Source organism: Trichosurus vulpecula, chromosome 8 (assembly GCF_011100635.1).
Source record: "Trichosurus vulpecula isolate mTriVul1 chromosome 8, mTriVul1.pri, whole genome shotgun sequence".
Classification (NCBI taxonomy): domain Eukaryota; kingdom Metazoa; phylum Chordata; class Mammalia; order Diprotodontia; family Phalangeridae; genus Trichosurus; species Trichosurus vulpecula.
In genome coordinates this window covers 84,030,543-84,058,040 of record NC_050580.1, presented here as the reverse complement: position 1 = coordinate 84,058,040, position 27,498 = coordinate 84,030,543, and the positions used below count along the sequence as shown (strand labels likewise).

Sequence of the window (27,498 nt, the reverse complement as noted above, 5' to 3'; positions counted from 1 at the left end):
TGTGGTCTGTCCCAGTGTCTCTTGCCTTTCCTTATATCTCTGGTGTTTATCCCCGTGCTTGGCACATAGTAGGTGCTTAAATAAATGCTTATTGACTGACTTATACATAGTTATTTACATATTTTCTCTACTGTTTGAATATGAATTCCTTGAGGGTAGGAACTATTTTTTTGCCTTTCTTTGCATCCTGATAGCTTAGCACTTAAAGGTTTGCAGAGTACTTTACAAGTATTATCACATTTATCCTAACAAGAAATCTGGGAGATAGGTACTATTATCTCCATTTTGCAAATGGGGTGCTAAGGCAGACAGAGGTTAAATGACTTACCTAGGGTTACTTAGGTAGTGAGTGTCTGAGGCTGCATTTGAACTCAGGTCTTTAACTGTATTCATTGCTCCACCTAGATGCTTAATAAATGCTTGTTGATTGAAAAGTATTGTGTTCCAGTTCTGTACCAGGCATTGTGCTAGGCATTGGAGAGACAAAGATGAAAATTAAATAGTCCTTATTCTTAAGGAGCTTACTGGTAGAACAGACCATGTCTTCACGTAAAATAAATACAGGAAAGAGAATCAGTTTAATTTTGACATGTTGAGTTTGAGATGACAGTGGGACATCCAGGTAGAAATAACTCCCAGACCATGGGCAATGCAGAAATGGAATTAAAGAGAAAACCGATTGTATATATTTGGGAGTCCTCTTTATGGAGACAATTTAATCATATGGATTAGATAATATCAGAGGTATAGCATGATCTAATGACTAAAGTGCTAAATTTGGAGTATGGGAAACCTGAATTCACATACTACCTCTGACTCTAGCTGTGCCTTGGTCAAATTACTTAACCTCTTGGAGCATGTAACAACAATGCTACTTGCCGCTACTATGGCTGTGTAAGACCAATAACACCAGCACGCAGAGGGCTGCTAGCACAGATTCTTTGATCTGTTTTTCTAAGGAAGGCAGCTTTAAGGGTTTTACAGTCTCACTTTAATTAAACATACATATGTCATTCACTTAGTTCAGGGGAAGAAGTCAGCATCCTGAACTTCAGAGAAAACACAAACAGAAGTTACAAGCAGAAAAATATATAAACAGAGCCAATAAATACAAACCAGCAGACAGAGCTTCTAGCTGTCTGACCAAAACATTACATTCATAGTTACCAGAGAGAGAAGCACCAACATCTGGGTTTTTCAAAACCGGAGTGGGGTTCCTGTGGCTACCCAGAGTCTCGTCTGGTCAAATCACATGACACTCTTCCAGTGTGTGAGAGCCCCAAACAAAATGCTGACCTCAAGAGTATATATACACTTCTTCAGGGTGACTCAAACCCATATGACCTAAGCCTTCCCTTGACTTAAGCAGGTCATCAGAGACTCTTGATTGAAACAAAGGCAAGACTCAAAGGCACTTGATTGCCTTAGTGCTGAGAAGCAATACAAAAGACAATATAAAAGTCCCACTTTGTTTGCCATTACAGAGCATCAGTTTCCTCACCTTTAAAATGGTGAAATTAAGAAGCAATCTGTCTAAAATAGTTTGCAAACCTTGGAGCACTATGATATGTTAGCTCTTTTCACCAAGGGAGAGAGAAAAGTAGATCAATAAAATACTATAATATGAACTATTTTCTTTCAGTACATTAGTATTGACAATTTTAAATAAATATTGGCAGTTTTCCCTGATAACATGTACATTGTACCCATTATGCAACCTTCACACATTAAAAGACATGTAGAATCTTATAACAGGTGGTAGAAGCTGTTTTTAAGTGAAGACATGTCAACAAAAATAGCATGATCCTGTGAATAAGAGAGGAAATTAATTTATTTTAAATGTGGAGGAGAGAGTGGACTATTCTGCTTGGCCCCAAAAGACAAGTAGGAGGAATGGGTAGAACTTGTAAAAAGACAAACTTAAACTCAATATAAGGGAAAAAACTCCCAAAGAATTAAAGCAGTCTAAAAATGAAATAGACTGCTTCTTCAGGGAGGAGGATCATTTATCAGATTAAAGCAGATTTATTCAGGTATGGATTGGACTGGATGTACTTGGAGATAAAGTGTTCCTCCTAGGCCTAAGATTAAGGCTTCTGATAGTCATTAGCCACACAAAGGATCTTTTAACAAGGTGACCAAATGCCCCTGAGTCCAGATATTCCTGGAACTAGAGAGGGTTGAAACTAGTCAGCCATACACACATTCAGTGTTATGGATGGTTTGCTCATAAAGTGGCAGTATGATAACCACATGGACTTAAAAGTACATAATCTAATTTATGATGAAAGCTGCAGAAGTAAATATTTTTAAATTGTTTTTATTCAGTACTTTAAACACCAAAAAGAGTTTCCATATTCACGATAAAAAAAGCAAAAAAGTAGATTCTTAATAAAACCATGAATCTCTAATTTCATACCATTTTTTAAAACTTTCAGGGGTCTCATCTTTAACATCATTACTGTTAATGCTTCCTCCCCTGTTGTCCTCTCCCACCCCCACCCCCAATTGAAAAAGGAGAGGGAAAGAAACCTCACTATTTAGTATAGTCAAGTAAAACAATCGCAACAGTGGCCCTCTCCAAAATGTATGGCTTTATATTTTGTATCCTTCTCCTCTCTGTCAGGAAGTAGGTAACATGTGTTTGTCATAGGTTCTCTAGAGACATGGTTGGTTATTATATTGATCAGACTTCTTAAGAAGTCTTTCAGTGTTTGTCTTTACAATGTTGCTGTCCTTGTATAAATTGTTCTCCTAGTTCTTCTCACTTCACTCTGACTACCTAAGATTCTTCACACTTATCTCATTTCTTACAGTGCAATAATATTCTTTTATGTTCACATGCCACAGTTTGTTCAGCCATTCCCCGGTTGTCTAAGAGACAATCTAAGGTATTCCCTTAGATTGTAGTTCTTTACCCCCCCCCCTTTGCTCTTCCCTTCAGGATCAGGAAGCCTATATTTTCCACCCTGGTAATGCCACCCCTCCTCTCTTGCTTATGTTCCTGTTTGATGTATTTTTATATTGAACTCTATGTGTCTGTTCCATTCTCATTTGCCTATTTCAGGTAAGTGAAGTTTATCTGATCCCCGACCCCCTCCAGTCCTCCATGTTTGTATACACTTCTCACACATCCTAATCACAAGAGAAATTATTTAGCAAGTTCCACTCCGTCTTTCTCCTTTCTACACTATTGTATTTCCTTTGCCCTACCATTTCTTTTCACCCTTCAAGTCCTCAGAACAGAACCAATCCCACCTTCAGGAATACTGGTTTTTCATTTAACTCCTTCAGTACCCTTCAAAGACATTAAAGTTCTAATAGGACACTTGTGTTCTCCTTATTAGAATGTTAGCACTACATCATACAGTTCCTTCCAGTTGCTCAGATAAATTCATCTTCAGACTCTTGTGTTTGTATTTCAAAGTTCCTACATACCTTTGGTTTTTTAATCAGAAATGCTTAAAAGTCTTAGATTACGCTAGAGATAGATTTTTTTTCCTCCCCTGTAGGAGTAAGCTTATCCTTCCACATAAATTATTCTTGGTTCTAAAACTTTTATCTTTTGCCTTTTGGAATATTGTATGCCAAGATGTTTCATTTTTAGTAGTAGCTTTCAGTTCTTATGTTATCCTGACTGATCTCTTGGTACTTGAATTGTTTTTTGTTTTTTAATTGGTTTTTTTTTCCTAGACACTTGGGTTTTGTTGTGTGGTTGTTTTTCATTCTTTTACCCAGAGCTCTGGATTTTGACTGTGATAATTCTGGAACTATTCCTTTTTGGCGCCACCCCCCCACTACCAGCAAATGATTAGTAAATTCTTTCTATTTTAAGTCTTGCCCTCTGCTTCTGATAAATCTAAGCAGTTTTCTTTATGATTTCTTGAAATACAGTATCCATGCTTTTTTTTCAAAATTTATCTCCTGTTGACCAGCTCAATTGTTTTGGTATTAGATATCTTACATTTTCTTTTATTTTTTCAATCTTGATTTAATTCTAGTATTTCTTACTGTCTTGTGGAGTCATTGATTTCTGTTTGATCTTTTCTAGATTTCAGGGAGTCCATTACTTCAGTAAGGTTTGCCGCTTTCTCTGCCACTGCCTCTACCCATCTCACATAATAAGCCAAGGAAATCCCTCTACTTGCACAAGTGATCCTTTTTTATCCCATTTTCTCCAGCACTTTGCCTCCTCTATCATCACCATTTTTTTCACTCATATTCAGTCTTTCCCTGTCTACTGGATGTTTTCTTACTGCCTACAAACGTGCCTATATCTTCCCCATTCTCAAAAAACCTCACTTGATCCATCCATTCCCCATTAGCTATCATTCTATATCTCTAAACTCCCTGAGAATGCCATCTACAATAAGTGCGTCCTCTTCCTTTCCTATTATTCTCTTCTTATCCCTCTCTAGTCTGGTGTACTAACTCAACATTCAATACTGCTCTCTCCAAAGTTACTGATCTCTTAATCGCCAAATCTAATGGCCTTTTCTCAGTCCTCTTCACTCTTGACTTCTCTCTAACCTTTGACACTGTTGATCTCCTTGATACTCTCATGACACTGCTCTCTCCTGGATCTCTTTCTTCCTGACCTGCTCCTTCTCTGTCTCATTTGTAGGACCTTCATGCAGGTCAAGTCTGTAACTGTGGGTGTATACTGGACTCTCTTCTCTCCTCCCTTTGTACTGTATTACTTGTTGATCTTATAAGTTCCCGTGTAATTAATTATCATCTCTGTGCTGATGATCCTTAAATCTGTTTATCAAGCCCTAACCTCGGTTGCTCTCCAGGCTAGTGCCTCCTGCTGCCTATTAGACATCTTAAATTTAACATTGTCCAAAACTGATTATCTTTCCCCAGAATCCTTTGCCTCTCCTTAACTTGCCTGTTATCATTGAGGGTACCACCTTCCCTGTCTCTCCAGCTCAAAACCCAGGTGTCATCCTTGACTCCATATTGTCTTCACCTCCCATATCCAGTCTGTTGTCAACAGACTCCTTTACTTTCATCGCATCTAGCTTATGTACATGTTCCTTCCATCCTCTGACCCTTATCTTGATGCAAGCCTTCATCACCTTATGCCTGGACTATTGCAGTAAGTAGCCTGCTGATTGTCCCTGCCACAGGTCTCTCCACTGTATCCTTCATTCATCTGTCAAAGTGATCTTCCTAAAACACAGGTCTGACTGTCACTTCCTACTCAGTCACTTCCTGATAATCTTTATCACTTCCATGATCAAATATAAAATCCTCTCTTTGGCCTTTTACTTAATACCTTTCTAGTTTTCTTATACTTTCCCCCTGTTCCCATCCTCCTTGTTCCTCCAACAAGACATTCCATCTTCTGACTCAAGGCATTTTCATTGGTTGTGCGCCATTTCTGGACTACTACTCTTTCTTATCTCTGCCTCCTAGCTAAAATCCCACCTTCTATAGGAAACCTTTCCTCATCCCCCTTAACATTAGCACCTTCCCTCTGATTTATCTTCAGTTTATCCTGTATACATCTTGTTTGTACATAGTCACTTGCATGTTATCTCTCCCCAAGTAGACTGAGTTCCCTGAAGGCAGAGACTGTGTTTTTTTTTTCTTTGTAACTCCATTGTTTAGCACTACACCTGGCACATAGTAGATACTTGATATTTATTGATTGACTGACTTTCTCTTCTCATGTAATTTTTCTTGGTTTTTTTTTTTAATTCTGCTTGATTTGTCATGGAGTTACTCTGTCCTTTGAGGACTATCTAGATTTGCAATAATTTTTTATACTGTTTTTTTATTTACTCATCTCTCCAACTTTAATTCCTGAATTGAGGCTTTGTGATAGGGCCAAGCTCCACTCCTTGGTGAGTTTTTAGATGGAGTAGTTAGCCAAGGTCTGGTCTTTCCCTGGGTTCCTGAGCTAACTTCCACCTCATTGAGTTAGGTCTTCCTGCATCTTTGAGCTTCAAAGTGCTGGATCTTCCGGACCTTCTCTGGTGACTCAGGACAGAGTGTTAAGGATCTGAGAACCCTTGGGCCTGGTGTATCCTAGTATGAACCTACTGTGCTGTAAGATCCTTTCAACATTTCTATCCCAAGAATTTTTTTATTGTCCTGGAGCTATTTCAGGGCAGCTTTCTGCTCATGCTGCCTGTCTTGCAGGCTCCATATATGTGTCCCTGGTTGTCTCTGGTCACATGCTGAGAAGTTGGGCTGGTGCTAACTTTTGGAGGAGGGGAAAGGGGAGAGATGGTTAGGGCTATCCCTTTCCTGTTGACCTCTTAGGCATTTCAGGGGTGGGAGAAATTACTTACTGTATTTTCTCATTGGATTTCTTGATTATTTTTCTGTTTGGTAGGGATTTCAGGATATTGCTAAAATAAGTCTGTGGGAACTGGGCAGTCTGCCTCCCATTCAGGCAGCTGTCTTGGCAAGAAGTCAAAAGTGGATATTTTAAAAAGTATATTGACATAAATGTTAAAACTAAGTTTTCAGATAAGTCAGCATTTTGAGAATTTGCTTTTGGGTGTAGCATCTGAAGGTTTACATGTAACATGTGCTTTTCTCCTAGGTTTTGGTCGGAAAGATGTAGTTGAATATTTGTTACAAAATGGCGCTAATGTCCAAGCTCGTGATGATGGGGGTCTTATTCCTCTCCATAATGCCTGCTCTTTTGGTCATGCTGAAGTTGTCAATCTCCTCTTGCGACATGGTGCAGACCCAAATGCTCGGGATAACTGGAATTATACTCCCCTGCATGAAGCTGCAATTAAAGGAAAAATTGATGTTTGCATAGGTAATCCTTTATTTCCTTGAAGAATCCTCATTCAGGATTTATTTCTTATGTTAAAATTTTGCTAGACTGAATTTTAATAAAATATGAGATGCTGAGAGCCTAAGGGTTCTGGAAATGAAAAAAGATAGCCAGTCTATAATCATTTATTAAATGCTTTCTGTGTTCCTGGCTCTATGGAGCCAGGACCAAAGACCAAAAGTGAAAAAGATGAGCTATTTCAAAAGAATAGTTGACAAGACCGTGTATATGGTCTGTTGGTAAGTAATGGGAAGTTCTTTTTGTAAATGGTCTCCGTGTTCCTCTTGCTCTCTCCACTTGAGAGCTTCTCTCAGTTTGCGTTTTGTTTCACTGAACATGTCTAAAAACTAAGTGGCTCTGGTGATGAGAGAAGTACCAGGGAAGTTGGATCTAGAAGAAAATGTTCAAATGATGCAAATGACTGAAACTTTTGGGGCTAGTAGGTAAAACCAGTTTGTTGGAATCAGGCACCCAAGTTGCAGTTAAATAATAACTGAAAAGTATCCATGTCACTATATTTTGTGAACATTATATCCTAAGGGCTTCAGACTAGTTTACATTTAAGTAATTTAGAAAGTATCATAAAGCCCCTCAGTTTGTTCATAAGGGCTATTAAAGAGACTTGGGTTGACAGAGCCGAGCCGATCTCTCCTTTTCTTTATTAGCTATACCACCCTGAATACCTTAAAGGGTATTTGACAACATATAGATTTTCAGCTAATGAAAATATATAAATACTGCATAACAAAACAGAGTCTATCTAGATTCTATCTGGCAAAATACAGTTCCAGTTTTATTATGTAATTAGGATCACCTAGAGAAATTTATAAGCAGGTTTTGCTTGTTGCATCTGGTTTATTAGATGAGAGAGATCTTTGTATGGTAATATTTAAATCCTAGGTGGTAATGATAATTTGATTTTTAGTGCTCTTGCCTTATTTGAATGTAGTTTATTAGGATACTCAATAGATAAATGGACTCTATATCTGTGAATAGCTATTTAATATGTCAGGCATAATAAACAAGTATGGAATTTATAGTAATATCATTAAGATGAATCTTTGAGCATCTTCAGGGCTTTGTCTGGTCCAGACCTTTTGAAAATACTAATTTCTGAGTGCAACATCATCAAGTTCTTCTCATTAGAAAAACATATCTGCTATTTTGCAGTCCTCTTGCAGCATGGAGCTGAACCAACCATCCGTAATACAGATGGAAGGACAGCATTGGATTTGGCAGACCCATCTGCAAAAGCAGTATTAACTGGTAAGGTATTGGTCTATTCTGGTATTTCAGAATGAGCATAAAGAACAAAGTCTTCAGTAAATAGTCTTCCCCAACCCCTTAATGATAATCCCTGGTGCATGAATGTATTATAAAGAAGCATTACGTATTACCTCATTTCATAACAGCCCTAGGAGTTATATAAAACAAGTATCATTAACCACATTGTTCAAATGAAGAAATTAAGGTTTGATGTAGTTAAGCATCTTGTCCAAGATGGCCAGGCTAGTATGGGGCCAGGGCTAAAAGCCATGTTTTCTGACTTCCAGACCCAGTCAGTGCTTTTCCACGATGCTGAGAGGCATGCCCCTGGTCCTCATCGTAGCCCCAAAAGAGTTAATGAGCTTATCTACACTTTTAAGATAGTATAACAACTATACTATCTTAAATAATACTGTATTATGCTGGCAATTGAAATATGTAATTCTTTCCTGAAAGGGGCAAAAACATCTTGTAAAAAAAATTAGTTACTACATATATGTTTATATTGTTGCCACAAATGCAAAAAATTCTCCAAGTATTGTTCTTACTCAAGGTATTTTTTTATTACAAAAAATACTTCATTTTTGGTAGCACAGGAAAGCCGTTCCAATTAAGTTACTTTTTCCAACAACTGAAATTTACTCATTTAAGGACCTTTTTAAAAAGCCATTTTAATGGATTTCTTTCTAAAATGTGTTACATGTTGAACAAGATCTAATGGTATGGATTTTGGGGCAGTAGGGTAGGCGGGGAGAAGACTTGTGGGCCCTTTATGGTGAATAGAAGTTACTTTTTCTACTTCTTGTAATTTAGCACTGTCCTTGGGAACTATTGAGATGTATAGTGTTATTTATCCTGCTATAGAATAGTCCTAAACTGATATGCTTTTGGGATCTGCTTTTTTATCACTTTTATTTCTTCCTTAGATGTCAGCTATCTCTGCTTGTTACATGTCATCCTCTAGTAGTAACTCTTTATCCTACCCCCATCATCAGATAATCAAGTTTATTAAAATTATATTTAAATTAAGAGTAAACCTAGAAGAGATCTTCTTTAAATAAAATTTCTACTTTGTGATATATCCTTAGACAACTCAGTCTCTTATTGCTTACTTCTTAGAGGTAACATCAAATAGCTAAGACTGCCACATAAGTGCCCTGTTGATAAATGTGGTATTAATGTAGCCAACAAGTCTACAATTAGTTTTTTCACTGTTCAGTGACTTTATCTCAATAAAAAGCCTTCTGCCAGAAAATTAGTAACTTCTTCATTTTTTGCAGGTGAATATAAGAAAGATGAACTCTTGGAAAGTGCTAGGTAAGATAAAGTAAATCTACGTGATAAAACATTTTTAGAATTTTTTAAAAGTATAACTTTGAAAAAATGAATTTTTTTTGTTTGTGTATATGTGAAGTTAAGATTTCACAAAGTATATAAATTACTAAAGTATTTTCTGTTACAGGAGTGGCAATGAGGAAAAAATGATGGCCCTGCTTACACCATTAAATGTCAATTGTCATGCAAGTGATGGCAGAAAGGTACCTCCATGTACAAATCACTTGTTTATTCATTTGCACTAAATCAGTTGTTTTTGGTAAATGTGTTCATCTTATGGTTAAAAATTTTAACCAGTTTTAGCAGAGCAGAAATTTTTGTTTAAACAAAATACCAAGGCCAAATATAAAAGTCTAACAAAATTGGTGATGCTGCCAGTATTTGGTGTTCAGTTGTCTACCTTACATTAGCAAAAAAGTTAATAGCAAACTTTCTTAGTGCCTATAGTGTTTCTAATGAACTTTTAAAAACCTAATTTGTAGAACTGACTTGTTAGAATTATTTACTTGATTGGACTTTTCAAGTATTGTATACCTTTGAATCCTGTATCTTAACTTGTGGCTTTGGTGTATCTTATTTAACTTAACTACAATTGTGGAAGCTCTTCTGCTTTGTCTTTATTGATATTTAATTCCTTACACTTTACTGTGATGTGCCTGGTTTACCCGATATTATTATTTTGATATATTAATAATAATTAATCTAATTTATTATTTCAGTCAACTCCATTACATTTGGCAGCAGGATACAACAGAGTTAAGATCGTGCAGCTGTTATTACAACATGGAGCTGATGTACATGCTAAAGACAAAGGGTAACTTTGTTTTAACTTGCTACATTATAAGAATGAAAACATTTTAAAATATTTTATATGCAGAATTTTTTAATCATTTTTAAAAATAAAACCAATTGCAACTATTTGTACCTTTAAAAATAAACTTCAGTATCTTGATATCTATAATGCTTTTTTAGTTATTCTCTCCTTGTGAGCCTTACATTGCCTTTTATGCTTGACCTCTAGATATCTCTTTCTTATGTATTCCACAGAAGCCTATTATATTTTGCTCCTCAGCCAAGGAGGTAGAAGGAATACTAACAATTATTATTAACATTTACATAATACTTTAAGGTTTATAAAATACTTTTACATACATCAACTTATTTTGGTAGAAATGGGCTAGAATTTCATGATCTGTTTTTCTAGGCTCCCATGCATGTTCTGCTACTACTCTTATATATTCCCATTGTTGATAGGAGACAAAAGCAACCCTATCCTATCCTGCCCTGTAGCAGTTAGGTCTCTTTTCACCTAACGGTATTTCACATAAGTTTGATAGGTCCAGTGTTTGAATCTTTCCTCTTTAATGATAGGCATGAAATTTTATTAATTCAGGTCAGGAAGCAGTAGGGGAGGGCCTACCACTATAGCCAAATAGATCCTGCCCAAGCAGAGAGGACCAATTGGAGCCACTCAAAATCATTAGGACTATTAATTAGCTATGGTTTAAGCTAATCAGAATAAGGAAACTCATCAAGATGGAAAATTGTTTTATTTTTTCAGACCATCAAGGAAAAACCTGTATGGCTTTTAAATATTTTTTATAAGTTTATTCTTTTGATTATGCTATTTAGCTTAAGTTAAAGTAGATTTGGCACTTATTTTATGTAAACCTCTTTCAAAATGAGTTAGTTTTGTCTCTAGTTGTTAAAAAATAGTCTTGCTTCTGCAGTTTTCCACATATGGTATTTAACATAAACCATAGTGTAGAAATTTATGAGGTTAACATAAATATGTGAAACAGGTCATATGTAACAACAGATATTTCTGTCCAATCTTAGAGATCTGGTGCCACTACACAATGCCTGTTCCTATGGTCATTATGAAGTAACAGAACTTCTGGTGAAGGTTAGTTCCTCTGTATCTCTCTACAATTTGTTTCTTGTATTTTGTGTGCCCAGACCTGTGTCTTGCCTGAGTCACTGAGAAGTTAAGTGATTCACGGAGAGTATGTCAGAGGCAAGACTTAAACCCAGGTCTTCCTATCTCTGAGCCTATCCACTGCCCCACTGCTTGTTCTATAGTCAAAATTTGTAAAACTTCTTACGATTACACTTAAGATAGTAACTTGATATGGGACAGGGAAGAGCTGCCCAAATTCATTCTTATATGTATATATACGTCTGACCATATTGTGGGTTTTCAAGTTTATAATTTATTATACACACATATCCATATATACATATTATTTATAAACTTTATAATTTAATACAAAGACAAAATTGCCATTGTATAATCAGCAAACTAAATTATAATTTGTGACAGTAGTTCAAGTTTCAGAAGTCCTAAAATATAATATTTAAAAGGTAATCCTTATTGAAGTCTATAACCATTAAGAAAATCAATGACTGTGTTTTTAAAAATCATTGACAAATTTGTTTGATATTTTCAAAGGTGTACTTTTGTTTTTGCTTCCTTAATTATCCAGACTGTTATGAAGTAAGTCCATGACTTAGAACTATCCTGTATGTAGAGCAACTGTGGAAAAATGACCAAAGCATTGGTTAAGAGTCAAGATCTAGATTCAGATCTTGACTCTGCTACTGCTTGCCTTTTTGGCCTTGGGCAACTTACATAACTTCCCAGGCCATCAGTTTCATCTGTAAAATCAAAGAGTTTAATTAGATGACCACTAAGAATTTTTCTAACTCTAAATCCTATGATTGTATTTGCCAGAGGATATAGAATCTCTCTGGTGGACATCCAAGTAACTGTTCCCATCTTTTAAAAGTTAAAAGGCTGGCTTCATGGTTTCCACATACCTCTTCCCTGCCCTGATTCTTACATATCCCCTCCCACTTAATTACTTTAGTCCCTTCCCTCACCTCCTCAGTCATATTTAAGATGCCACATTTATTTAAGTGATATATTGATACCTGTCAGAAGAAGAGTATTCAGATGATGTCATGAGGAATGGTTGAAAGTATTGATATTATGAGGAAGAGAAGTCTTAGGGTAGACATGTTGTCCATCTTCAAAATAATTTCAAGGACTCTCATACTGAAGGGGAAGTAGACTTGATCTTTTTTGCTCCCAAGTGCAAAAGAAACAATGAGTGGAAATTTAAAATAGGAGGCAGATTTCACTTAATGTGAGTAACTTTCTTATAACTACAGCTATCTAACAACAGAATAACCTTATGGAGCTATGTCAGCAGAATATCAAGTTAAATGCTGTGGATTGGCAGTACTACATTAGGTGGAAGGTTGAATTGCATGACCTCTTAAGGACTTTTCCAACTTCTGAGATTTGCTGATTTTAAATATCTCATATGCACACACATACACATATAAAAGCTGTTTTCTGAGTTAAGTAAGCATTTATGGGTTAATGGAAATCTATACAATGTCATTTTTATGGAAAAGGTGTTTCCAGTTCCGAATAACTTAAAAGTTCTTTGAAATTGCCCATTTAAATTGTTAACTACCTGTATGTAAAAATATTTTATAGTACTAATAATCACAACTTCTGTTTAAAACTAGATGTCAAATATGTGCTTTATTTCTAGCATGGTGCTTGTGTGAATGCAATGGATTTGTGGCAGTTCACTCCTTTACATGAAGCAGCATCTAAGAATAGAGTTGAAGTGTGTTCTCTCCTGTTAAGTTATGGTGCAGATCCAACCCTGCTAAATTGTCACAATAAAAGTGCCATTGATTTGGCTCCCACACCTCAGCTAAAAGAAAGATTGGCTTGTGAGTATATATTGACGAATGTTAAACTAAGATGCTTGTAGCTTTGGTAAAATTGTTCATTTCTAAAATATGTTTAATATATAGAACATTTTATTTTACCATAGGCATCTAGGGTTTTTCTTTCTCAGAATAGCACCTATTAAAACTTGAGAGCATCTCCTTTAAACAAAAAAACTAAAATATTTTGAAGGGAAGTTGCTTCTTCTACTTAGTTTATGAAAATATTTAAACATATTCACTTTCTTTTCAAATGAGCTTTATGAATCATGTATCTATGTTGAAGATGATGAGATTTTTATAATTAAAATAATTTTCTCAATTTGTTTTAAATAAGACTTCTGAGTTATTTTATTCTGAATATAAAATCAGAGTCAGAAGACTTAGGTTTGAATCCTAGCTCTACTTCTTAACACCTTTGTGACCTTTGGCAAGCCATTTAAACTTTCTGGGCCTCAGTTTCCTCATATGTAAAATGAGAGAATTGGACTAGATCTCTAAAGTCTCTTCCAACTCTAAATCTTTATCATTCTGTAAACTACTTTTATAATATTATTTAACATTTCTGTGATAGTAAAAATGGTTCTGAAGTCTGATTTTTCTTTGCTTATCACTGAAGTATATATATGTTCACCTTTAAGTACAGATAGGTGATAAATTAGATAGTGTGTTTGGAATGTTCACATCTCCCCAAAGGCTCTGGAAATAATAGAGGATAGTGATTTCACAAGTTAAAATTTGCCAAGCTGAAATTTTATAATACTGAAGTAGAATTGTGGTAAACCTTGATAAAATGCTACTTTTTAATCAGCAGGTGGCTTCTGGGGGAAACTTAACTTGTCAAAGCCTTTCTTTTCTCCCATAGGAATTAATAAAACTGACAGCTACTAGTAGGCCCAGTTCTCTTCACCTATAGGTAAAAACTAAAAAGTGAATACTTCACCTGTTAATAAAGAGGTCAAGTCCTACTTACACACTGTCAATTTTGTTCATTCCTCTGGTAGCACAGAACAAAGGCTTGGACAAGTTGACTGATTCCTACAAAAGTCATCTACTGATTAAAAAGTACAAAGGTATTTTTTCGTTTTTCTATACCTGTTGATGAAGAGGGTAACATTATTGATATATTCTTTTTAATCAAAAATGCTTTAGAGCGTTTCATCAGGATTCTCTGGACTAAGCATGTTTTGAAGTTATCCAAGCCAGCTAAAAGTAGAAAGCTTTCCACAGAGCTGGATTGGAACTAAACTGGCCCCTGAAAAAAGAGTATTCATGAGACAATTATTAGTCTTCTATTTTCTTGGATTTTGGATATTCTTAGAGCCTTCTTTCAGGTGTTTCTTATGGCATAGAAAGTAATTTTGAGGAAAATAATAAATATCTACTTTCACTTAAAAAATATGTTTCATAGTTTTCTTTCAAACTCAAATGGTTTTCTTCTAGATGAATTCAAAGGACATTCGTTGCTGCAGGCTGCAAGAGAAGCTGATGTTGCCCGAATCAAAAAACATCTCTCTCTGGAGATAGTGAATTTCAAGCATCCCCAAACTCATGAAACAGCATTGGTAATAATTCAGATATATGTTTTTGGGTTTTGTTTGTTTGTTTTTTTAAGAACAGTGATATAAAATACTAAACTAAGCGCAATGCAGTATGGCTTTTGTTGGCTCCAAAGCCAACCTTTTGAAGCTTTATACATTTAACATTAGTTGTTTTTTCATTTATGCTCAATGTTTTGTCATTTTGTTAAAAAAAATTTCCTCTCTTGGCCACGTTTTATAAGAGTGTACCTTAAATCATTTGTAAAGTTCTTTTTGATACCTTTGTGTTGTTAATTGGAAGTCTAGCCATTAACTTGCATTAAAATTCTGCGAAATCAGTTGTTTCTAAGATTTAGACCTATATGAATTCCATCTGTTTCAAGGCACAGGTCATGATGCCCAGTATATAAATTGACTTTGTTTCCCCTTAAAAACTTGGGGTTTTATAGCTACAAAAACCTTTAACTAACAGAAAACCTATACTCCCCAACTCCATTCTTTCTTTTGGCTTCCAACCCCAAAGGACAGGCTATTTCTAGCACCATCTAGGATGTGACTAGCCAGGCACCTGTTCTGAGATTCCCAGTCTGCAGCCGCTGTTAGTGCCAGGAATATAAGTTCTGCAAAGCTTACCTCCTGTAAGCAGTTATGATGCTTAGCAATAGAGGTCATCCCAAACTTGGGAGAAGATTTTTTGTTTCTTTTGCCTTTTTATATCCATTATATGATAACTGTCTGAAAAGGAGTGTTGGTCATAATCCTCATTTGTGTTAGCAATCTCTATCATAATTCTCTCCAGATAGAAAGGACATAGGAAAAGCGGGCCAGAATATCAAGTAGCTAAAGTCAGCCTAGTCTAATTTTAAAGGTTCTTTTTAGAACTGTTATCCTTATTCAGTTCTACCAAATGGAGTGTGGAGAGTAAAATTTCAAGGTAGTATTAAGTCAAATACAGAACACAGTAGATCAAGTAACTCCTTTAACATTGATTAAAAATATATTTTTAAGTAATAATGTAGTTAATTATGAACCTTGATTATGTCGCAATTTAAATTACTTAGCACTGTGCTGCTGCATCTCCATATCCCAAAAGAAAACAAGTCTGTGAACTGTTACTAAGAAAAGGAGCAAACATCAATGAAAAAACAAAAGAGTAAGTCTGTTTTCAGAAATAAGTCAACACAAATGGGGTTTTCTGGCAAGTGCATTCACTGACTTTTTATTTTTTCTCTACAGATTCTTGACTCCTCTGCATGTGGCATCTGAAAAAGCTCATAATGATGTTGTTGAAGTAGTGGTGAAGCATGAAGCAAAGGTATCTCTTTCAATCAAATTGATTTCAAAAAGCATTTATTAAGTGACTTTCTACGTGCTAGGCACCATGCTCAGTGCTGAAAATACAAGGAAACCACAGTCCCTACCTCCCAGGAGCTTACATTCATACTGGAGGGATACATCGTATACACAGATAAATTAGCACAAAGTCATTTCAGGTGTGGAAGGATAGTGCAGACAACAAGGAGCATCAAACAAGGCCTCATAGAGGAGGGGGTACCAGAGCTGAGCTTTAGAAGCCATTTAAAGTCTAGAGGTGGGACTTTGACCTGGCCTCTCCTGGCTCCAATTCTAGTATTTTTTTTTTCACCATCCCACAGTGCTTAAGAAAATTGTTCAGGCAATGTTATCCAAGCTAAGCCCTAGAGGGAGACAAAGAGGCAAGAAATCTGTTGGTCTAAGAGGGGAGGTATGGAGGCCTAAATTATATGAGAATGTATGAAGATGGTTGCAGTAGGAGTATTATTAGTAACTTTAAATTAGCTAAGCCATTTGGATGAAACTTTGTTTTGACAGACATATGGTATATAAATGGCTATATTCTTGTACTTTTAAGACCTATAAAATAATCATTTATGTCCCAATAGCCTTTTAAAATAGTAATTGGTAAAAGATAAATTACAGTGTACTGTTTACAGATCATTACCTCGCTTTAGAAGGGGTAACAGACCACCATCTAGAACTTCCCTCTGTTCCCAAAGATGTATTAAAATCTTCTCTCGAAATCTGCCTGCTCTAGTATTAAAATATTCCCAAAGAAATAAGTGCTTTACTCCCCTCTGCCATGCCTTCCAAAGTCCCACAAATTATTTTGTGAAAGTACTTACTAATATCTACTCTAGATTTCTTCTGCTGTAGTTGACTAAATGAAGTTATATTTATTTCATCTTGTCCTTTTTTTGTGGTCACTTTTAAAGTAATTGGCTTACTAAAGTATCAAAATATTTGATGCTTAAAATTGGTGGAAGACACAGACTTAAAGGGTAGCCAATTTAAGTTTTCATTTGGGAACGATTTAATGGAAATTTGCTATTTGAAGAGTTGTCATAATTGCCCTGGATTATGCTTACAATTCATAGAAACTTTAGTTTATCTATTTCCTTTTCAGTTACCAGTGGAAATAAACAGCAACCTCTGTTGTAGCCTCATTTGAAGATCATTGAGACATGCTTGTTGTGACCAGCAACAAGTTGACCACCCTATTACGTAAAGTAGTTGACAGACTTCCCAAAATGTCCTAGTGACCTCAGCTCATTCAGGAGCTTCAATTATTTGTTTCTTTTACATAGTCATCTCCCCCCCCAAAATACAGATCATATAGTTAGTGATGTTACTTTACATAATTAAATAGTACCGCTGGGATAAGCCAGTACGAAGTTTAAAATGTTTTTGTTAAAGAAAAAATCTTAATGCTAAATAGAGAACTATTCCTGTATTTATAGTTAACATTTGTACATTGATGAAATCTTGCTGTAGATTAATTTAAAAATTGCTGTGACTAATGGTTGTTTATAAGACTGCTTCCTAAAGAAGCAGCTTGGAATTAATTATGAATAAATAAATTGCCTTCTCTTTTTTGGCTTTTAATGCACCCTGAAATCTCAATGTAATCTCTTCTGCTTTTTTAAGGTTAATGCTTTAGATAATCTTGGTCAGACTTCACTCCATAGAGCTGCACACTGTGGTCATTTGCAGACATGCCGACTTCTCTTGAGCTATGGATGTGATCCATCAATTGTATCTCTTCAAGGTTTCACTGCTTTACAAATGGGAAATGAAAATGTACAGCAACTTCTTCAGGGTATGAAATATTTTTATCATATGACTTTTAAAAAGAAAGTCTTATCTAGTCTTTTAAATGAGTCCATGTGTCTTTTAGCTGTTAAACATAGACAAAGAAGACAATTTCTGAGTTTGTTTTCCCTTCCTTTTCTAACCAGATCAGTATATTTAGTGACCAAATCTTCTTAGGTGCTAATTGTAATTTGGATTGTTATTGTCTGTCTTCTTAAAGTTGCTTGCTTAGATGAATAACCAGTTTTTAATTCATATTTTAAAGCTTATTAGGATCTCTGAGTAGAGTAGCAATTTTGAGAAATATTATCCTAATCTAAGCAATGGCAGGTCTTCCTTTGCTTTCTTTTATATCTGTTGTATATACTTGTGTATAAGAGGTATAGAGCCAAGCACAATGCCTTGCCATTTAGTAAACATTCAGTAAATATTTGGCTACCAAATAGATTTATATTAACTATTACTTCAATAGTTAGAACAGCTATCCATTCACCTAGAATATCTGACAGAAAAGTAGTCAGCTAGGGTGAAATTACTACTTGCCATGAATTTTTAAAGGTTTCCTAAGGGAATTTAAGATAAGAAGCAGAAAAATACTACTCTCCACATTTTTAGGATCTGCTTACAAGAAACAAATGCAGTGGCTTTGGTTTAGTTCACTTGGGATACAGTTTTCAGAGAGAGCTTCTTATCCTTTTAGAAACATATTGTACTATTCCTGCCTCTCTGTTACTGCTAGGGAGCCCTGCCAGGATTTTAGTTGTACCCCCATTGTTCATTTGAAACAGCTTGTTAAAAGATGGTTAACAGGTTCTTCTCAGCCATACCCTGCTCCTGATATACTGTGGGCTCCATGATGCAGTTACCTGGATGCCAGACCCTTTCATCATCAGTATGAAAAGAACCAGTGGTCTGCCCTTCACCTAATTCCCCTTGTATAATATCTAAATAAATGTGGGGAGGTTGCATAATATATAATTGTGGACTGACTGATTTTTAAACTGTGAGGTGGCTTAGGATGACCTGTTTAACTTAACCATATATCATATATGAAACTTACTCAGTTTACTCAACTCAAAGTTTTGTGGGGTAGAGGTAACACAGTATCATTCATAGGGAAGGAAGGAAAGAAGTCATACTTGATAATACTAGTCTCACTTTTTAATGAGATTTCAAATTATTTGTAATGATAATTTTTATTAACCTAACCAAATTATACAGTAGGCCTCCATTTACCGTATAATTTGTGGTTAGTTGGTGTTTAAATTACATATGATCACTTATTCTCATATAACCATATTATATCTAGGCATGTAGGGGATTTAAAATAACACTGTTGAAGTTTTCATCTGGCTTGGTCCCCTCTAACTACATGCTAGAAGAAGGACAAGAAAAAAGTACCCAAACAGAGAAAACTGTTCAATACTTCTTATGTTCCACAGAGAAATCAAGTATTTTTTCTTCTTTTTAGAGGGGCTCCCATTGAGTAATTCAGATGCAGATAGACAGTTGCTGGAAGCTGCAAAGGCTGGAGATGTAGAAACTGTAAAAGTAAGATATAAACTTGTTTTACTTCATATATTTTTTAAATTTGTGGTTTAGAATATCTGGATTTTCCCTCCAGAGGATATGATTTATCATATTACTTAGAAAAGAAAAAAAATTCTTAAATAGATTTTTTAAGTCCCCTTCTGTTTTTGCTAGTATTTGTCTTATCTCTTTCTCCTACAAGTAAGAGTTTTTGAGTAGTATAAGAAAAAAAATTTACCCTCAATCTGTATCATTTGTATCAGTATATACATAAGCAGACCTTTAAAGATTTAATAAATATTTTTCCCCAAACAAGGCCCAACTAGATCCCATATTTTCTACTCCTTTCCTATTTTGACTACTATTTTTAATTAAATGTATAATAAACTCTGGAGGTTTTCAACCAAATGTTTTGTCTAAAGAGGTATTTAGGAATTCACTGGCATGGTTTGAGCATGTTGAGTCAGTCCTCAGGAGAATATTTACAGAATCTATTGGAAAGGATCCTAGATTCTCTAATCCAGCCTGAACCTAAATAGGTATCCCATCTACAACATCCTTAACTGTGGTTATTTCTGCTTGGAAATAGCTTCATTAATGGGAAACCCACTTCCTCCCAAGGCACCCACTTTGGGACAGCTTTTTTTATTGAGTTTTTTCTCCATACCCTGAGCCTAAATCTTTGTCTCTTACAACTTCCATGAGAACATAAAGTCAGCTACCATACCCCCCCATAGTTATCTCTCCAGACTAAATTTCCCCCAGTTCTTTCAGTTGCTCCTCATGGGAAAAAGGCCCCAGCTTCCCTGAACAAGTTCCAGTTTGTCAGTACTTCAGAGGATCCATGAGAGGTCTCATTGAACTGCATGCTAACAGTGAGGAGGAATAGGTTATATCAAGTATATATATAGAGGTTAAGGTTAGAGACTGGACCTGTGATTTAATTGGTGTAGGAAGCTCCTAGTGGAATAAAATAACTTCCTCTCCTGGCGCAAGTGAGCACCTTCTCTGCAGCTTAGTCTTAGAGAGTTCCCTGAGGAAAGGTTAACTAACTTGCTCAGGGTCACATGGTCTCTTTGCTCCTGGGGCAAGACTTGAACTGAGGTCTTCTGACTCCTAGATCAGTTCTCTGTCCACTATACTGGCATGCCACGTGTTTATAACATCTTTTTTTAAAAAATAAATTGTAAATTATTTTTGAAATACCACAGGAAAATTGCTATGTCTTTATTAGATTTTTGCATAAAATATCAGTAATTCTGTAATGTATCATTTCAATAAATCCTGGTATTTGAAGAGAAGGGTTTTGATAAAAGATTTTTGGTACTAAAGGGGAAAGAATGATAAAAGTGAGAACAAAGCAGAGTCATCAGAAACTTAGTTGAATATTTTACAGATCAGTAAAGCAACAAGGAAAATCACTGCTTATTTTCCTTAGAAAATGTGCTAACATTCTTGGTGCATCCTACAGAAACTGTGCACTGCCCAGAGTGTCAACTGCCGAGACATTGAAGGCCGGCAGTCCACACCACTTCATTTTGCAGCAGGATACAACAGAGTGTCTGTGGTCGAATACCTGCTACAGCATGGAGCTGATGTGCATGCTAAAGATAAAGGGTAAAGAGCATTTAGCATGACCTCATTTCCCTCCTTATCCCCTCAATTTAGTAGAAATTGTTTCATGAGAATTGTCTGACTCTTTTATTTTCCAGGAATTTTGTCTCTTGGTATGGATGTAGAGTTTATATTTCAGTTCAACTACTGCTAGCATTTATAAAGACTTAATTGCAGAGCATTATAGTTTTTTGGAATAGTAAAGGAAAGCAAGATACCTAACAGTTTTAATTCCTTTTTATGGTAGAAATAATTTTTCTCCACAAGGATAGATATCTGATACTCTGTTTTAATACTAATCATAGAATTAAGGTTGCTGTGAAATTTAGTGCTGTCTGTACCTGACTTTATGTCAGTAACTTTTTAAACAAATTACATGGGAAAAAACCTTGAAAACCAACCATCTGTTACCCTGTTTAATTTTTTTCCAGTGGCCTCGTGCCTTTGCATAATGCATGTTCTTATGGACATTATGAAGTTGCAGAATTACTTGTTAAACATGGAGCAGTGGTTAATGTAGCTGATTTGTGGAAATTCACACCTCTACATGAAGCTGCAGCAAAAGGAAAATATGAGATTTGTAAACTTCTTCTACAGGTATGGTCAAGTATTTAAATTGTATATAAAGCATGTAATTTATGAACCATATTTAATGATATGCCATGACTTTGGATAAGGCACTTCACTACTCTGGGCCACTTTTTTCTCATCTGTCAGACAAGGAGATTAGACTAAATAATGCCAGAGTTCCTGTGGCAGAATGGCTAGAGAGCTGGGCCTGGAATTGGGGAGACCTGAGTTCAAATGTGATCTCATACACTTAGTAGATGTGTGACTCTGGGCAAATCACTCAACCATTGATTACCTTAGTTTCCTCAGTGTAAAATGGGGATAATAAAGCAGGGTTGTTCCCAGGGTTGTCATGAGGATTAAATGAGATAATGTTTGTAAAAATGGTTAGCACAGTGCCTACCACATAGTAGATACTATATAAATGCTTTTTCCTTTCCCTCTTTTCTTCCTTTTCATGATCTTATAAGCCTATGATATTTCCAGTTGCAATTAATAAACTTAAACTGCCTAAGAAAAAGAGCCAACTTCATTATCTAGTTCTTTCTGGGGAGGCATACTATTTCATATTTCCCATACTGCGTTCAAATCCATGTACTATTCCTTGCTAACTATGTGATGTTGGACATTTTAACCCCTCAGACTCAAATTTCTTTTTCTGCAAAATGGGAATGATATTTTAACTTCCTCACAGAGTTCTTATGGGAGAAAAGTTTTGCAAGCCTTGAAACAATATAAAATTATGAGTTGTTACTACTACTACTACTACTACCACCAACACTACATGGGCCCTGGTTTTCTTCATCTTTCAAAGGGTTTCAGAATTAACAGATACTAGTACCTTAGTGAAATCACATGACATTTTTTGTAAGTTTTGAAGTTTATTTTAAACTTAAATATAAAATAAGAAAAGAAAAAAAAAGCATTGCCATGTATACAGCAGAACATGAGAGGATTCAATATAAAACAATAAATTTCCATTTCAAGAAAACCTATATGATAAATTCTTCACATTGTTTTCAGAGCTGTCCAGCTTTTTTTCCTTGTAGGTTTTTTTTGTTGTTGTTCTCTGCTATGTACTTTTTACTTTATTTTTTTCCCCTCCTTCCAAAGAAGGCTACTATTAAGTGTGGCTCTCTGTCTCTCTTCGTGTATATACATACATGTATGTATATATAAACATACACATATATACACATCCATATGTGTATATATGTATATGTCTATATATCTATCCATATCTATCTATAAACATACACATATATGCTTACACATATATGTAAGACTACTATGCTTATTTTTACTTGTCATCTGTTTCTTTGAAGGTAGAGAGCATCTTCCTTCATAAGTCCAAGTCTTCCCATGTTTTTTCTAAACCAACCAGCTTATCATTTCCTACACCACAGCAATATTCCAACCCAATCACATTCTGTCTGAGAGATTGTCTGTGAAAGTTTTTTTCCCAATTTTTTCATTCCTTCTCTTCTTGGCTGCATAGGTTTTATTTATACAAGAAAATTTTGATTTGAAATAATCAAAATTATCCATTTTACACTTCAACAATACTCTGATAGTTTAAGGTTTGATACTACTGAATCATCGTGTGACCTTTTTTTAGTGAAATGATGTTCATAGCCAAAAACTTGAGAATCATTGGACTAAATGATCTCTAATGCTTCTTCCATCTCTAAATCCTATAATTCTATAAGAAATTTTTACTTCCTTTGAATCATTCATTTTGGAATCACACAGAATAGTTCATCCTTTGAGGTACTCATAAGATTCAGAGCCAGAAGGGAGTATTAGGGGTCCTTTCCTCCAATCTTCTCATCCTATAAATGAAACAGAAGACCAGAGTTTAGGGGACTTTGCTGAGTTCACCATGAGTAGTAAGGAGAACAGCTAGAATCTGAAGCTCAGGCATTTTGACTCCAAATCCAGTATGTTTTCTACTGTACCTTCTGGGGTGAGTTCTCTGGTTATCATTTTTCAGAAGCCAATACAGTCTGTCATCCTAAATCAGCCTATCAACATTTCTCCTTCAACCTCAGAATAGCTAAAAAGTCAGTTTTATAATTTACCTTTATTCACACATATGGAGTTAGTAGCTCACTGTAGCTATTTAAATTCTTTTTCCTGAGGCTTTTAGCCTTAGAATTATCCAGAAGTACTATTAACATATTTATATACTTAGTTACTTCATAGCTCTGCAGTTTTCTTAGTGTGGAAGTAGCCCTTGCCCTGATTTAGGTCTCAAATAGTCTATAACTGGCATTAAACTTACATCCAAAATATAACATCAAGTTCATATGTAATTTCTTAATGAACAACTGAATGGTAGTCTGAACAAATAGTAGTTTGCAGAGTGTGTTTACAAATCTTTGAAAACAATCTGCAGATTTGGTTTGGTTTCTTATTATTTTTTCATGTAAATTAAACAGTAAAAAATAAAATTAGCCTTGAAAGTAAAAATTCAGAGGACAAGCAAGATGCTTTTCTTTGGCATAATTACATTGATTTTTCTACTGAAAAAAATCACAGTTTTCATCCCTTGCTGATTTTCATGTGCTTAGCATGGAGCAGATCCTACAAAGAAAAATCGAGATGGAAATACTCCCTTGGACCTTGTTAAAGATGGAGATACAGATATCCAGGATCTTCTTAGGGGAGATGCAGCTTTGCTAGATGCAGCCAAGAAGGGCTGCTTAGCCAGAGTAAAGAAGTTATCCTCTCCTGATAATGTAAATTGCCGGGATACTCAGGGCCGACATTCAACCCCTTTACATTTAGCAGGTAAGTGAATGAGATTTCCCAGATTCATTACAGTGACAGGTAAGGATCTTTTGGGATAAATTGGGTCCTAAGTCTCACAGGAGATACATTAATCCACTTAAAGCTTTTGTATTCCAAGTCTATTTTTTAACTGCATATCTTTACTGGTATGTGTATACAGTATTATATTTTCACTATAGCTTTGCCAACAGAGTAGTACAGTAGATTTGGGGTCACAGGACTTGTATGACCATGGGCAAATTACCCAGCATCTCTGGATCTGTGTCCTCATCTGTAAAAATGAAAGTGTTGGAGTAGATGACTTCTGAAGTCCTTTCCGTTTCTAAATATGTGATTTAAACTATGTTAAAGAGATCTGGAAGATTGTCTGTAAGATACAGTTAATGGAGCATTAGAAGGAAGTTTGGGGTATTTTGTTTTTAATGCTTTCACTACATTTTTCCAATGAAATATGTTTTCTCTCTCCTCAAATATTTTTGGCTGTCAGCGATTTCTGGAACTATACAGAATGGTATTATCCATTTGAAATCTGTGCACATTATTTTTCATTTATGCGTCTGTTTTGTAAATTGGAGTGTAGCTGCATTTGACTTTTTTATATAACTTTTCTCTTTCTTTTTCTGTGTTAGCTGGTTACAACAATTTAGAAGTTGCAGAATATCTGTTGCAACATGGAGCTGATGTGAATGCCCAGGACAAAGGTGGTCTAATTCCATTACATAATGCAGCATCATATGGGGTAAGCTGTCCTTTGACACCTAAAAAATCTATGGAAACTTTAAAGTACGCGGTAGTAGGGTAGCCTGCTGGTAAACTTTTTTTCCCAGGTCTTCCTTGGCATCTTCTCTTCTCCCTCCCCCCCCCCCCGCTTTTTTTTTAAAACTACCTTGCTGCAACAGCTCAGAGAATCTATAAGGATCATGGAAACCTGGCCGTAATAGAGTACTAACTTGTACAACTCTTGATTTCTTAAATTCAAATTATATTGAACTCCTTCAGTACAACAGTACTAATAATTAGGTGCAACTGAAATCTCTTATATTCAACAGCTGTCCTTGCACAAAATTAGAAAATGATTAAAGCAACATAATTCTTTTAGCTGGTTTCCTCAGGTTACCAAAATTTATTATGATGATATCTGACTAAATACTTAATTGTAGTGTTAAAAAAGAGTGCATTCCTTTTTAAAATTTTCAGAGTACATTTAAGATATAAAGATGGCATACAACTGTAATTTCTTCCTTGAGAAGCTAGTGTGATAGGAGAAACTGGTATCTCAAATGCCATACGTATTTTCATTCACAGCATGTTGACGTAGCAGCATTGCTTATCAAGTATAATGCTTGTGTAAACGCCACGGATAAATGGGCTTTCACCCCTCTGCATGAAGCAGCCCAGAAGGGAAGAACCCAACTTTGTGCCTTGTTGTTGGCGCATGGAGCTGACCCTACACTGAAAAACCAGGAAGGACAAACCCCATTAGACTTGGTTACTGTAAGTCATGGATTCTTTTTATTCTTGACGTCAGCTGGATTTCTAAGAATAACTTATATTTACAAGACTCTTTGAGGGTTAGAAAGCATTTCTCTGCAGCAAACCTGAGGGAGGTCATATAATTATAGTATCTCTTTTGAAACTGAGACTCAGAGAAATTAGATGACTTTCACATAGCTAGTGACAGTTGTAACACGGACTTTAGGAGAGATCTTCTTACTCCTAGTTTAGGATTCTGCCCTGAACTGACTGAATCTATCAATTCAGTGTTAAGTTTTTATTTTCTGAATATTAAAAATTAATTGGTAAAAACTGGTTATGTATGACTGAAGCATATTATTTTCCACTTTTTTTATTTGTATCTTCTTGTACAAAATGACACACATGGAAATGTTTTTCATGATTTCACATCTATATCACATTACTTACTGACTCAGAGAGGGGGAGGGAGGGATAGAATTTGGAACCTAAAACTTTTTTTAAAAAACAAATGTTAAAAACTGTTTTTACATGTAATTGGGGAAAAAATAAAAATTTTTTAACTGGCCAAAAAAAAAGCTAGTAAGTATATTCAATCAGGTAAGTTTTTACTGAATAGTTACTCTGTGCCTGGCACTATGCCAAATTGTTTTTTAAAATATAGAAAAAGTAGGTCCCTGCTCTCGAGGAACTCAACAGTTTATTATGTATTTGTGAGGATAAGACAAAACACATGTAAAATGAGTCCCACTCATTTCTCTTCCTTCTTAGTGAATTTCCCTTCCATCTTTCCTTCCTTTTCCCATCCCTTCCTTGCCACCACAGTTGTCAGGAATTTCCTGCTTCCTTTTCCACTAATGGAGCTTCTGTCATCTACCCCAAGAAGAGGTCCCACCAAAGTTTATGTTATTTGCCCTTCTTCCCAACTCCCAACTACACTGAGGAAGTTCCTTCCCCATTTAGAGCAGAGATTAGAAAACCTAGCTGGTACTTGGAGTACATTTTCCCCTGGAAATAATGACAACTGTAGTAGTTTTAATGCTATCTATAGCCAAATTAAGAATTGAATAGGTTTCTGTGGGCAATTGAAGATTTATGAATACTGATGTAGGAAGATGAGTTCTAAATTCCAAACAATCTCCTTAAAAAAGCAGTATTTGGAAAACAGATTATTTGTTTAAGTCAGAAATTGCTATTCGTATTAACTAAGTGGTAAATTGTGTGGCATAGACTACTTGAGCCATAGGAACTCAGAGGAAAAAATGAGTAGCCATTGTAACATAATCAGTAACAAATAGATCTCTTTATCTGACAGAGATAATGATAAGCAACTTAATGTTTTAAGTGAATTTTGAAAAGGATTATTTCCTTTTTAAAAATTGAAATTACTGTGCTTCCAGATTTGAGGACATTTGGCCAGCCAAGACTTTCTCTAGAAAAGAAAGTTCTTTACCTCAGAAATTGCACTGCTTCTGGAGACAAACATGATAACATTGCATTGAACATTTTCCTGAAAATGTTACATTGTCATTCGGTTTGGTTAAACTAAGTGTAGGTTGAAAAGGTTGCATTGATGCAATACCAATACAGTTAAATCAGCCTTTTCTTGATTTTTTGTGCCATTCTCCATATACTTTAGTAGTAATGAAAGTGAAGATTTTACTCATGATGAGCTACATTTGACAAACTTATCTT

General features: G+C 35.4%; 1 protein-coding gene across 1 annotated transcript in view; it reads left to right on the top strand.

Moving 5' to 3' along the window:
• The window catches only part of TNKS2 (tankyrase 2), a 57,573-nt gene that overhangs the window by 12,931 nt on the left and 17,144 nt on the right, over positions 1-27,498 (top strand). Inside the window, exons 2-18 of the mRNA XM_036734723.1 lie at positions 6,560-6,784; positions 7,973-8,068; positions 9,349-9,385; positions 9,531-9,606; positions 10,123-10,217; positions 11,243-11,309; positions 12,970-13,156; positions 14,597-14,718; positions 15,756-15,847; positions 15,931-16,009; positions 17,659-17,830; positions 19,295-19,374; positions 20,825-20,970; positions 21,399-21,564; positions 24,111-24,330; positions 24,960-25,069; positions 25,636-25,824. Coding sequence (XP_036590618.1) covers positions 6,560-6,784; positions 7,973-8,068; positions 9,349-9,385; positions 9,531-9,606; positions 10,123-10,217; positions 11,243-11,309; positions 12,970-13,156; positions 14,597-14,718; positions 15,756-15,847; positions 15,931-16,009; positions 17,659-17,830; positions 19,295-19,374; positions 20,825-20,970; positions 21,399-21,564; positions 24,111-24,330; positions 24,960-25,069; positions 25,636-25,824 — 2,159 coding nt within the window. The remainder of the gene's footprint in view (positions 1-6,559; positions 6,785-7,972; positions 8,069-9,348; positions 9,386-9,530; positions 9,607-10,122; positions 10,218-11,242; positions 11,310-12,969; positions 13,157-14,596; positions 14,719-15,755; positions 15,848-15,930; positions 16,010-17,658; positions 17,831-19,294; positions 19,375-20,824; positions 20,971-21,398; positions 21,565-24,110; positions 24,331-24,959; positions 25,070-25,635; positions 25,825-27,498) is intronic.